General features: G+C 47.1%; 1 protein-coding gene across 1 annotated transcript in view; it reads left to right on the plus strand.

The window, feature by feature from the left end:
* Nucleotides 1-3,175: 3,175 nt before the first annotated feature.
* LOC142501073 (peptidyl-prolyl cis-trans isomerase A-like) overlaps nucleotides 3,176-12,555 on the plus strand; it is a 67,764-nt gene continuing 58,384 nt past the window's right edge. The window contains exon 1 of the mRNA XM_075610387.1: nucleotides 3,176-3,374. Coding sequence (XP_075466502.1) covers nucleotides 3,276-3,374 — 99 coding nt within the window. The 5' untranslated portion in view covers nucleotides 3,176-3,275. The remainder of the gene's footprint in view (nucleotides 3,375-12,555) is intronic.

Genomic DNA, 12,555 nt, shown 5'->3' on the forward strand with positions numbered 1-12,555 from the left:
GGAGTGTCCCGCCCGGAGGCTGATGCTGACTTGCAGCGTGTGACCGTTTGGTCTGAAAAAAAACGTGTAAAAGCTCCAAGAGTGACGGTCAACGCTGCTCAGCAGCAGCCATTAATCATAAATTGTTCATTCAATCATAGGAGTTTGGCAACGGATTAAAAGGGTACACAGTCAATGCGGGATGACAGGGAAAGCAAGGTGGGCTTTTGCAGAACACTCAGGGGACAATACATGAGAAGGCAACTCACTCAGTCTCCCTCGGTTCGCCCCGGCTGCGCCCGGTGTGGAGTACACGCTACTCACAATCAATCACCGCCTGGCTCCCTGGAAGTCCAATGTAGCCCCAACGTGCAGAGATGTCTCCCTGGAACATCCGGTGGTGAATCTAGATCCTCTCACAGTAACAGAGTAAACAGGCAAAGATCAGTATCCATCCGCTCCATGACAAAATAGTAGAACTCACCAGCAAAGAAGTTAAAACCTAATTTATTAGACTACATAAAAAACAAAACAAACAGTTCAAAGTACTCTCCCACGCGAGAGAAAAGATGCACAAATGCGCACCAGGGGTTAAGTAATTGTCATTTAATAATAAAAATACACAAATAATACTGAGGGGATCCAACCCCACCTCAGCACAAATGTTACACAGCTCAGATTCAATGGAGTTAATTGAATAAGTTCATTGAAACCAGTAGGATATCTAGTTTGCATTTCATAAATCCAATACTGTTCACGTTTTAATAAATGATTTTCTCTATTTCCCTGTCTAGTATTTAATGATACACTTTCAAGTCCCTTAAATGTGATACAGCCAGGATCATTCTTGTGCACCTCTTTAAAGTGTTTTAATAGCGGAGTAAGTGGCATACCTTTAGCTATTATTTTTGGTATGTTTTTTACATTTCTCAAATGTTCTAACATACGCATCTTTAGTGGTCTTTTGGTCTTCCCAATGTACTGTAAATTACCGCTACACTGCAAGACATAGACCACATGCGTTGTCTGACAATTGATGAAACTTTTTTTTATGGTATTTGTATTAATATTGTGTGTTTTTCTTTATATTTCTTGTATTCATTATGTGTGATGGATCTCTGTTGTGTAGCCATTTACGTTCTAATTATCATCTGCCTTGCTTTGACTAACTATTGATCATTGCATGAAGTTTATGAATGTTGTGATATATGGCAGCAGCATGGAATATGAGTTCACATTAATTTGGCAATCAAAGGGTGTTTGCTCTGATTGCCTGCCGTTCATCTTTATGATTTTATCATAGAAGTTCTTTTTATAATTGATATTTTAGGGTATTGTGTGTTTTTCTTATATATATTATTTGCATTATATGTGATGGTTCTATGTCATGTGGCCATTTATATACGAAGTATCGGTTTCCTTGCTTTGATTAACCATTGATCATAGCATGAATCCCGTGGTATATGGCACGGCATAGAATAAGAGGTTACATCACTGTTGCAAATATATGGCATAAAAAGGGTGTCTGTTTTGGGCCATCCCATTTGATTGCCTGCCGCCTACAAATACGCGCGGATGACGCTGTACGTGACCTCCTGACGAAGCACGTGGTGCGAAACGCGTAGAGGTCACGACAGGTCATCCTGCACGTGTTTGCTGACAGGCTGAGACGGAGCCTGCGAGAGGCACAAGCGGCGTGTTCCAGCTCTGCGGTGCCGTGATCCGGATCCTAATACGGTCACCGTGGACCCGCATTTCTGCCTCAGTGTGAGTGTCCGTCTCCCCCTGTCAGTGTGAGTGTCCGTCTCCCCCTGTCAGTGTGAGTGTCCGTCTCCCCCTGTCAGTTTTTTGATAGTCCTCTATGGCGGTTTCACTTTAAACCACTTTGGATTGTTATTTTTTGTTATTTTTTACATTGATTGATTATATCTGTTTTTTAGTGTATTGTATGTGTTATACTGCTTAGGGTTTTAGATATCTCAGAGTTCATATGTATGGTCACTGAATCTGAGCTGTGTAACATTTGTGCTGTGGTGGGGTTGCATCCCCTCAGTATTATTTGTGTATTTTTATTATTAAATGACAATTACTTAACCCCTGGTGCGCATTTGTGCATTTTTTCTCTTTTTTATTTTTCAGGGTGTCCTCCCCCCTTTTTACGGGGGATCACCTTGAGGTGGGAGCTTTTGGGGAGACGCTCCATGCACGTGCAGCAAAGGGATTCTCCATTATCTATCACCTGCAGCACGAGCGCTGAACATCCTTTTCTTTCTACTCTCCCACGCGTTTCACGCCCACTATGGCGCTTTCTCAAGGAGTAGTGAGATAGGGGAGGTTCTGGGTATTTAACATACATCCCCGTCATGCAAGACAGCTGTTTAAAATAATTAATTAATTAATTTTTGTGTGTGTGTGTGTTTGCATATGTTTGTTCTGATTACCATACAGTATTACGCTATGTTATTTCATCTATTTTCTTTCCATGTTTAACTATCTGCACGGGGAGTACTTCAGTGGACTCTCTGTCTCTGGTGCTACAAGGGGGGGTTAATATATAAGATGAGGAGCCCAGCTAAACAAATAAATTACAGTTGTATTGTATTGTATGTCTTAGTTTCAGCATTAAGGAAAGCTCGAAGGGAAAACTTTGTTTTGCACATATGCGTGTGGCGCTGCACACACGCACTGTATATATAGACCGGACGGGTCCCTTTTACTGTAAGGGCCACATAACGTAGTAGGGTATGTTGCTAGCGTCGTGGAAAAACTCAGTCCCACACTTATTCTTTTTAAGCAAAAACAATCTGTTGGAAATCTTTATTGCAGCAGCTGCTTGCAAGAGTTACATTTACATAAAAATCCCGACATGTGTCAGATCGAACATAAATGAACTGCACTATTGGCTCTAAGCAAGCAATCTTATACCAGAAGGCGCGGCGGGCATATTTAATATCACACTGTCAGCAGTTATTACTTCATTGGACATCTTACTTTTCTTTATCTTGTTTTTCTTGCAGTTACTTGGTTATATATTTTGCAATGTATTTAAGCAGATTAAGCAAAAAGAAAACTCTTGTGCTAAGCTACCTCATCTTTCTCAAGGCCGATAGCCGGTACATCTCTCTGTCTCTGACGCTACAAGGGGGGGTTATTAGATAAGACGAGGGGCCCAGTTAAACAAAGAAATTACAGTTTCAGCATTAAGGAAAGCTTTGTTTTGCACATACGCGGGTGGCGCTGCACACACACTGTATATATAGACCAGACAGGTTCCGTGGATCAGCACACTTCTCACCATGCTTTCAGTAACCACAACCTCCAGCTCCAATAATAACCCCGTGGTTTACATGGACATAGTGGCGAACGGCGAGCCACTGGAGCGCATTACTTTCAAGGTGAGTAGCTGCCCCCTGGGGCCAGGGCAGTTACTGGGGGTATCAGGGTGGGTGGGAGTAGAATGGGGTCTGTCCAGGAGATCCGGGACATTATCTGCTGCTGGGGTCTTTCATTTTACTTATGTCATTGCAACAATGCACCTACGGAGTTGGGATACCATCACTATCACCTCAAAGGGACCTGTACCTCCCCCCAGAGCTCACTCCTCACCTTTTTAACTTGGGAGGTCTTTTCACTCTGCTGCAAAGAACAGGATCTACTATGATTCTTTCACCTCATACAGAGGTAAAGGGAAGGGTTCACAGTGTAGTGTAGGACCTGCATTATTGGTTATACCTTGATGTGGTATGCAGGCTTATGACGCTTTGGCCAAAGGGTTTAACTAAATAACCAAGTAAATATTATTATTATTGAAGTATTCAAACTTTATACTTATTACTTTATATGTTTTGTCAATTGGATGTAGCATTGGGCACCCCTGTCTTTTTCTCCATAAACTATTGACACATGGTAACCAAACGCCCTGAGTACCTTATTGCTCACTGTCTCGGGATAACAGTGCTTGATAACCTAACTCCCTGAGTGTCTAACTATCCTGGTTCTGAGACTTTTCCCTGGTGATGTGATGCAGATGCCTCCAAAAATACCCTAGTTACTTTTCTGTGTTAAGGTAACCTAACTCCTGAGTGAGGATGCAATGCGTGGCATGAAATAAACTTTAATGTTTCACGTTGTTTTTTACTGTTATTTTTCTGCTATCCTGTATGGCCCACTGAATGTACCAGATGGGTTGAATGTTGCTGATAGAGTCTTGAGAAAAGGACAGATGTCTGGCCAGAGATGGGTATAAAATTTGCCTTTGTGACAACTTTATAAACTTGATCTTTTTAGAGCTGACTTTGAAGACATTCTCTGGAGGATTCAGGAGGCATGGCTAAGAAAGTATTCAACATAAGAGTGACTATATTAAAAATAGAATATCATGTGATGTCATCTGTGGAACATGCTAAGAATTACATGTGTGTATCTGTGTCACTGAGTGGCATATAATGATTAGACACGTCAGGTTTAGCAGTTACTGGGGGACAGATATTCATTTATCACTCAGGTTTAGAGGTAAGACGGTCATGCTTAGTCTTGTCACGCCCGCCAGGAGCACCTGCATGTTTTGATGTGATTCACATGTGAAAGTTATGAGGGAATTTAGATATTTATGTAGCACATGTATCCCCACCCTCTGTGAGATATGTGTCTACGGTGTACATGTGGTGCAATACCTGTGGCTCCCAGGAGGTCTGAGCCTCTGCTGCAGGAAGCCTCGGGTGTACTCTGGAACAATCTCCATCAGCGCCTCCACCTGTAGAGTATCCTACTATGTGGATTTGCCCGTTACAGGACCCATATACATATATAGGCATACAATCACACAATGAACACACAGGGTAACACAGAATAACAGTGATGAAAAGTTCAGTCCGCGCTCTGGCTCTTTAAACCTGGAATGTTGATCCCTCTCTGTTCTTTTGCTGCTCTCGTGTTTTGAGGTGTCTCCCCCACCTCCAAATGTGGTTTCCACTGGAAGACTCCGACGGCGATACCAATGTCAGTAAAAGAGAAAAAAAACACAAGGCGCACCAAGATGAGAGATGTAAGCCTGAAGAAGTTTACTTTGGTAAACGAAAAGCGTTGCGACTATTGTGCTGGCGGTTTCAATATTCACCACCAGTACACTTTCAAGTGTATCATTTTTGCCCGTTCCCGATCGTTTCTAGTTATCACAAATGGACAGGCATCCTAAGGACACCTATAGAGGGCTCCGGTTCCTGCGCATGCGCGCTACACTCCTCACCACGCTATTACACGTGGAGGATAGGAGACACAACGGAGACAGCCCCAGCGCGCGGGACTGATCTCCCAGGACTGAGACTGCCCATCTATTCCCTATGCGATGCCCTACTCCTGTGATAAACGTCAGAATAGGGGATTATTAAAGAAATTTTATATGTAAGTTTTTACTATTTTATTTTTTGGTAATACAATTTACATCTCTCATCTTGGTGCGCCTTGTGTTTTTTTTCTCTTTTACTAACACAGAATAACAGTTTACTGATAGCAACTTATATATGATGGCTACTGGTTACAGCTACCCACTTGCCATGCATGGCTGTAACCAATCCCCACCAATGATTCCACTCTGTACACAGTCCCCACAGTTCCTTATGAGGCCTTTGGTCACTCTACCACCTAAGTGTCTCCAAGGTTATAGCCCCAACCTCTATGTGGTCAGCACTGCCACTATACTGTGGGAGTTGGTGCACTTTTGAAGACGGTACCTGCCGGGTGTGTCCACACCTGGGCGCGCTGGCTTGGTCTTGCGGATGATGGGATCCACGGATCCAGTACTGCAATCTGCGAAGCCTCCGCCTCAAGTTGGGTGGGTCCCGCGTGGATGGTACCACTTGTTTGGATATATTTATTTATTATTTATTTATAAAATATTTTACCAGGAAGTAATACATTGAGTAACCTCTCGTTTTCAAGTATGTCCTGGGCATAGAGTTAAGACATTGTTACAAATACAGTTGCATAAATGAACAGGGTATACATTATATACAAGACATTGCATGCCCAGTTAAAGAAAATATATATATTATGGGCGTTCAGTATGAAACAGTTACAGACCAGATTAAAATGTGAGACAGCCTTAGATTTGAAAGGACTTAAAACTGGTGGTGGATGTGAGAGTCTCTGGTAGGTTGTTAAAGTTTTGGGGTGCACGGTAAGAAAAGGAGGACCGGCCGGATACTTTGTTGAGCCTTGGGACCATGAACAGTCTTTTGGAGTCTGATTTCAGGTGATAAGTGCTGCATGTGGTAGGGGTGAGGAGCTTGTTCAGGTAGCTGGGTAGCTTGCCCATAAAGAATTTGAAGGCAAGACAGGAAAGGTGAACTTTGCGCCTAGACTCTAGTGATGATCAATCTAGTTCTTTGAGCATTTCGCAGTGATGTTGGTTGTAGTTGCATTGTACGTGAGGGGATTGTTATCCGTCCTTACCTCAAACGTCACCCCGTAAAGGTAATCGTGGAGCTTCTCGGTGATCGCCCACTTGAGAGCCAGGAACTCCAACTTGTTGACGGGGTACCTCTGTTCACTGGGTGTCAGACTGCGACTGATGTAGGCGACAGGCCGAAGGCCCTCGGGCTGCAGGACGGCACCCAGTCCATTGAGACTGGCATCCACATGCAGAACGTATGGTTGTTTGGGATCCGCATACACAAGCACCGGCGCTTCGGTCAGACATTTCTTCAATATCAGGAAGGCCTGTTCACACTCAGACGTCCATTTATCACCAAACGGTTGGCGAGCCGATACGGTCTTCCTTTGGGTCTCTTCGGGGTATATCTTCAACAGATTGTTCAGGGGTTTTGCTCTACTAGAGTACCCTTCCACGAAGCGACGGTAATACCCACAGAACCCCAGGAAGGATCGTAGTTCTGTGACATTCTCGGGACGCGGCCAGTTCACGACCGCTTCTACTTTGGCTGGGTCAGTGACGATCCCTTGAGCCGACACGATGTGCCCCACGTAGGTCACCGAGGTGTGACAAAACCGGCACTTGTCTAGGGACAATTTCAGCCCTTTCTTCCCAAGACGGTCTATTACTTTAAGCAGCCTTTCTTCATGCTCCTCCAGAGTTCTTCCGAAGACAATGATGTCGTCCAGGTATACAAGACACTCCCGAGGGCTCATATCCCCGATAGTCTTTTCCATCAGTCGTTGGAAGGTAGCAGGGGCCCCACATATACCTTGGGGCATACGTGTAAATTGGTAGAACCCAAGGGGCAGACGAAGGCTGTTTTCTCCTGATCCTCTGCATTCATAGGTACCTGATAGTACCCAGATCGTAGATCGAGCACGCTGAACCATTGGCTTCCGTTCTGAGCATTCAGGATCTCTTCAATGCGCGGACGGTTGTACTGATCTGGTATCGTACGATTGTTCAGAGTTCGATAGTCGACACACAGTCGTACGGATCCGTTCTTTTTCCGCACCACCACTATGGGTGACGCGTAGGGCCCAGAGACTCCTTCAAAATCCCAGCGGTTTCCATGTCCTGTATGGCGTTCCTCACATCGTCCACATCCCGCGGGGCGATGCGACGAGAGCATTCCCGGAACGGGGTGGCATCACTCAGTCGAATGGCATGTTGGGCGCTGCGACTGCACCCCACATCCATCTCACTCGTGGAGAACACAGTCCGTCGTCTATTCAACTGGGTTGTCAGCCGTTCTTTCCACTTGGTGGGCAACGTCGACTCGCGGAATTTGAAGTCCAGATCGACTAACCGCTCATTCACTGCCGCCGCCTACACCTGGGTCTTTGTTTCCACAGGGCTGAACATGCAACCCAAACTCTGGTCGGCATCAAATTTCATCTGGAAGGGGGAGAGATTCTGCATGTACACGTGGGTTCGTAGAGGGATTTTAGTCGTCCACTCCCTCACTTCGGGTAGTACCCTATACCCTCTCTGAACTTCATCCTCAAGGGTACTCTCCAGAGAGAAAAGCTGATCGCTCTCATCTCGTTCGGGATAACAGCACCAAATGGCCATCCTTTGCACTCCCCCTGGTAATATGGTCGTCAGTCCGTGTTGGCGATTGTAGAGATCCCCGTGACGCTCCAGGGCATATACCCGGTTGCACTCCTCTCGTAGGAGAGGATCTAGGAGAGAATTGGCTAGCGGCAACTCGTTAGTCTCTTTCAGGTACGCTCGGATTACAGCTTGCACTATATCAGTGTTGGTGCCCAAGATGATCGGATACATGCACTGGTCTTGGGGCTCCGGGCATACCATTGCCGCTACATGCATGGGGTGTCTCTTGCCGGTGTTCAGTTGGAGTATTTCCAGTTGAACCCTTACAATCCCATCGATGGGGTAGTCTTCATTACTTAACCCCCTTACTTTCATATGATCGGCCGTCCTCAGGGGGCAGTGTCTGAGGTGCAGGTCATAGAACTTGCGGTATATGATGATCACTTGTGATCCCGTGTCCAGTAGCCCGATGCATAGATCCCTTCCAGTACAACTGGTACGATGGCCGCGGGGCCTACTTGACTATAAACTTCCCTGGAGGAGGCGTCATCACCGGGACCGGCGTCAGCAGGGACATCTGTGGTTCCAGGAGGGGGTTCTGAGTCAGACTCGGCAGTTTGTACTCGGCATACCATTGACCGGGCTGGGTTTCTTCTATTGGGAGGTTTCTCCTCCGGAGGGTACTCCCTCTCCGGACAATCGTTGGAGAAGTGGCCCTTCTTCCCGCAGTTATAGCAAACTACATCGTGACGTTCAGGACGAGCCTTGTACGTGGAAGATGACCTCTTGGGAGCACAACCTTCCCTGGCAGGCGACTTATGAATCACTTCCTCCTCCGGGGTGGAAGATTTCTTACCCTTTGGGGCAGAGGGAACCGCGGTGTCACCCTTGATGGTAGCTTTGGTCTTTTTGGATTCATGGAAATGTCGCTGCACTTCATGTCCTTTGATGTAACCCATTAATTCCATGTAGCTGGGGGGTACTACAGCATCGGTGCGGCCCGCATCATTATAGCTATGTTGTGATCAGGCAACGACCCCTTGAGTGGCTGTTTGAGTCGGTATGGGTCCGCTTCGGCGGCGGAAATGATATTTTTGGTCAGGAGGGTCCCCAGTGACAGCTGTACAAAATCCTCTCCTTCTTTTTGGCGAAGAGCTTTGAACTGAGCCATTAGCTCATCCTCGTCGTCTTCTCAGGTATAGGACTGAGCGAGCATTTCCACTAATTCCTATGCAGTAACTTCTCCTTCCACGTCACGGTGGATCCGTACCAGCCGGGCGGCTGGGCCTCGGAGGCACTCGACCAGCCTGTCTTTTGCTGGCTTCAGAGCACGACCACTCCTCTATTGCTTGGAGCGTATGGTCCCTCCATGCCTCGATCCCTTCTTCTCCCGCAGGCGTCGGCAGAATCCCAGAAAAGGATTTTGTTTCCGATAGCACTGGGCTTGGGTCGAGCTGGTGACAGCTTCTACTATTTGGGAGGCTATCATATTCAAGGAAAAATCACCACTATGGGGCTGACTACTGGTTCCAGCTCCTATGCTAGGCATGATTGGGGGCCCGCCGGGCCGTCTATCAGGAGTAGGCGTGGTGGGTGGACTCCCCGCCCAGCTGCTGACTCCCCCGAAGCCGCTCGGGGTGAAGGAGGCCTTGGGGGGGCCTGTCCCGAGAGGAGTACTGTTGGCCCGGTGGCTCGTGATTGGTCCAGTACAGACGGACAATTCTTCGGAAGCCTGTGTGTCAGGATAGATCATGAGACAGTCCTCTGCGGAGGGCTCGGGTAGGTTTAATACATGGGGAACAGTTTTTGAGCATATGTCATATTCTGTGGCCATGAGGTAGGTGGTTCCCTGGCCGTCAGCATCTAGTTTAAAGTCTATCACCCGTGCAGTGGCCAGTCCCGGACAATCCCGTACTTGGGTGCCTACTGTGTAGAAGCCCGTATCATTGGATACTCCCGCCACTGCAACCACGCGCCTTGGGGACACGTGGCGCGCTAAGGCCTAGTCATGGACGTCTTGCTTTGACGGCACGGACATGATGGCATTTAAATCGGACAATTTGATATGGAATAGGGCACCCCAGGTAGACATCTCAGCAGCGCCTCCAAATGTAATGGGTATTCCCCCATTCAATCGCATATAATGTGTGTGTGAGGGGAACTTAGTGTTACCAGGTGTGGTGCTTTATCTGTTAGGCTCACAGGGGGCCTAAGCCTCCGCCACGGGGAGCCTGGGTCACAAATAGTAATAATAAGAGTAACCTCGTACTCGGTGCAGCGCCTCCACCTGCGATGGCTCCCACCCGAGGGGGGAGTGATCCTCGCAGGACAATATATATATATATAGATCACACAACAGCATATAATACAACCAATGACTTTACTTGCGAGCATAGAACGTACTTGCATATAATATCAACAGGTGTCCCTCCCTAGAGGCGACACTAACTACTGCGTCTCGCAGGACGCTATCCCCCTTACACCGGGTGATCCCATCCCGTGTCCAGTAACCCCACACAATGTCCCACAGTCTAGAGAGAGAGGATATGTGTGACTGGCAGTCACTATTAAAGCTAATAGGATTGTTGGTGCACTTGTTGTTACGGATTACCTGCTGAGCACTCCAGTGCTCGGGCCTGCAACGGGCTTCACAAAGGATCCGATGAGCGAAGACACCGGAACCACCATCCAGGGCGATCCCACCTGGATGACTGCTGCAGCCGCAGCGGAGGTCTGAGCTCAAACCTCAAGATGGAAATGCAGTGTCCGCTGTGTCCCTAACTTTCTCTGGATACTGATAAGGGGCAGGGTCCCTAACCTGGGGCCTGTCCCTACAACACTCAGCTGCTGTGACTCAGGGCTATCTGGGGCCTGGGGGGCTGCTGGCCTAGTGCAGAGTCACTGACTCCTGCACCCTACCTCCTTCCCCTAGCTGCTCCGGTCATCAACTGCCAAACGTGCTGCAAGCCCGCGAAAATGTATCAATCTCCCTGCAGGGAGATGCTGCAGCCCTATTGGCTCCCTGGGGTCACGTGGGGCGCTCCTAGGCTCATGGGATATGTAGTCCCTTCCCAGAGCCCTCTTTCTATTGGCCAGGCCGTCACGCTATCAAAGCACATGCGCGAGCTGTCTGTGGGCCTCCCGCGCTATCTGGCTCCGGCGCATGCGCAACAGCACTCGTAATGGCGGCGCCCTGCTCCCCGAGCCGCCGGGACTGCAGCAACGCGACCGCGGCCCTAGCAACAGGCCGCATTGAAGAGAGAGGCGCGCTGTGCTCGCGCACGGCCCCGCACCGACAGGGGACCTGGCTACACATGTATGTCTCATTTGAACATTGTTGAAACGCATAGGTGTGTACTGTAACAGTATCACTCTTCCCTCGCTCGCCCCCGCACGCACACACAGGATAATGTACTGCACTGCAGTATTTCAACTTCTTATCTACAATACAGCTCTCCCACGCCATTTCTTTGAGCGGATGGCTTTCTGGTTTCAATCACATTCCTTGTATCACACGATCCAGGGGGAGCATAGGGGAAAAGAACATAAAAATACTCTAAGTGCAGTGGTATCGACAGTGCTAGGAAAATTCCTATTCAACTTGGCTCCTGTGTTATTCCTACTCACAAGAAGTTAGAAGTTTTCAGGCAATAGAGATCAAATAGGCAGATGAGGAAATATCACTGGCCTCCGTAACTCAGGGGATGTACCTCAGCGAGAGGAGAAGAACACCCATAGCACAGATCTGGCGGCAATAACCTTTTATCAACAAACTTATAAAATGCACACTTACAGTGTCTCAGAATTAAAACAGCATTTGTAGCTTATAAAAGCTAAGTGACGCGGCCTGGACGAAAGCCCACACCGTCTCTCACCACACCATCTCCCTCTGGAGCTCCGATCAGATCACCACCTCGGAGCTCCAGAGGGAGCTGGTGTGGTGAAAGACGGTGCTGGTCTCGGATACAGTGAGATTGTGATAATGCAGCAGAGTGTATTTGACCCTTAAGGCACTCTTCAAATCATTCTGTTCACTTAATTTGTCGACCAGAAGAGTTGTCTCCCTACAGTACAGTGTACAGAAAAACAACAATCCGGTAAGCTACAGTGCAGTAGGCCACAAGTACAGCACATCATTTACAGTAAACAATAATAGATGCAGCAATATACACAATAATAGATAGATATACTATATTACATAGTAATATAAATAAACAGAAATAACCATAATGTTAGATAGATCTATACTATATAGTTATATTTATATGCAGCAATATAAACAATAATAGATATACTATATTATATAGTAATATAAATATACTTACGCGTTAGTTACCGTTGGTGTCCTCATCTCTGCCGTGCCTGTCACGCAGAAAAAGTGAAAGGCAGGAGCCATTTCCAAGCCAAGTCCAAAGTGAAAGGCTAAGGCTAATAAAGAAAACCTTCTGCTTACCCCAAAGGCTAAGGGTTTTATTACACGTAAGCCTTATTATGTCAAGAAGAAATTCGGTGATGTACACTCAAGGCAAAACAAATGGCAGCCAAACCATCGAACCCGCAGGCCACTTCCTTTGATTACGCTTCGA

Source organism: Ascaphus truei, chromosome 8 (assembly GCF_040206685.1).
Source record: "Ascaphus truei isolate aAscTru1 chromosome 8, aAscTru1.hap1, whole genome shotgun sequence".
Taxonomy (NCBI): Eukaryota; Metazoa; Chordata; class Amphibia; order Anura; family Ascaphidae; genus Ascaphus; species Ascaphus truei.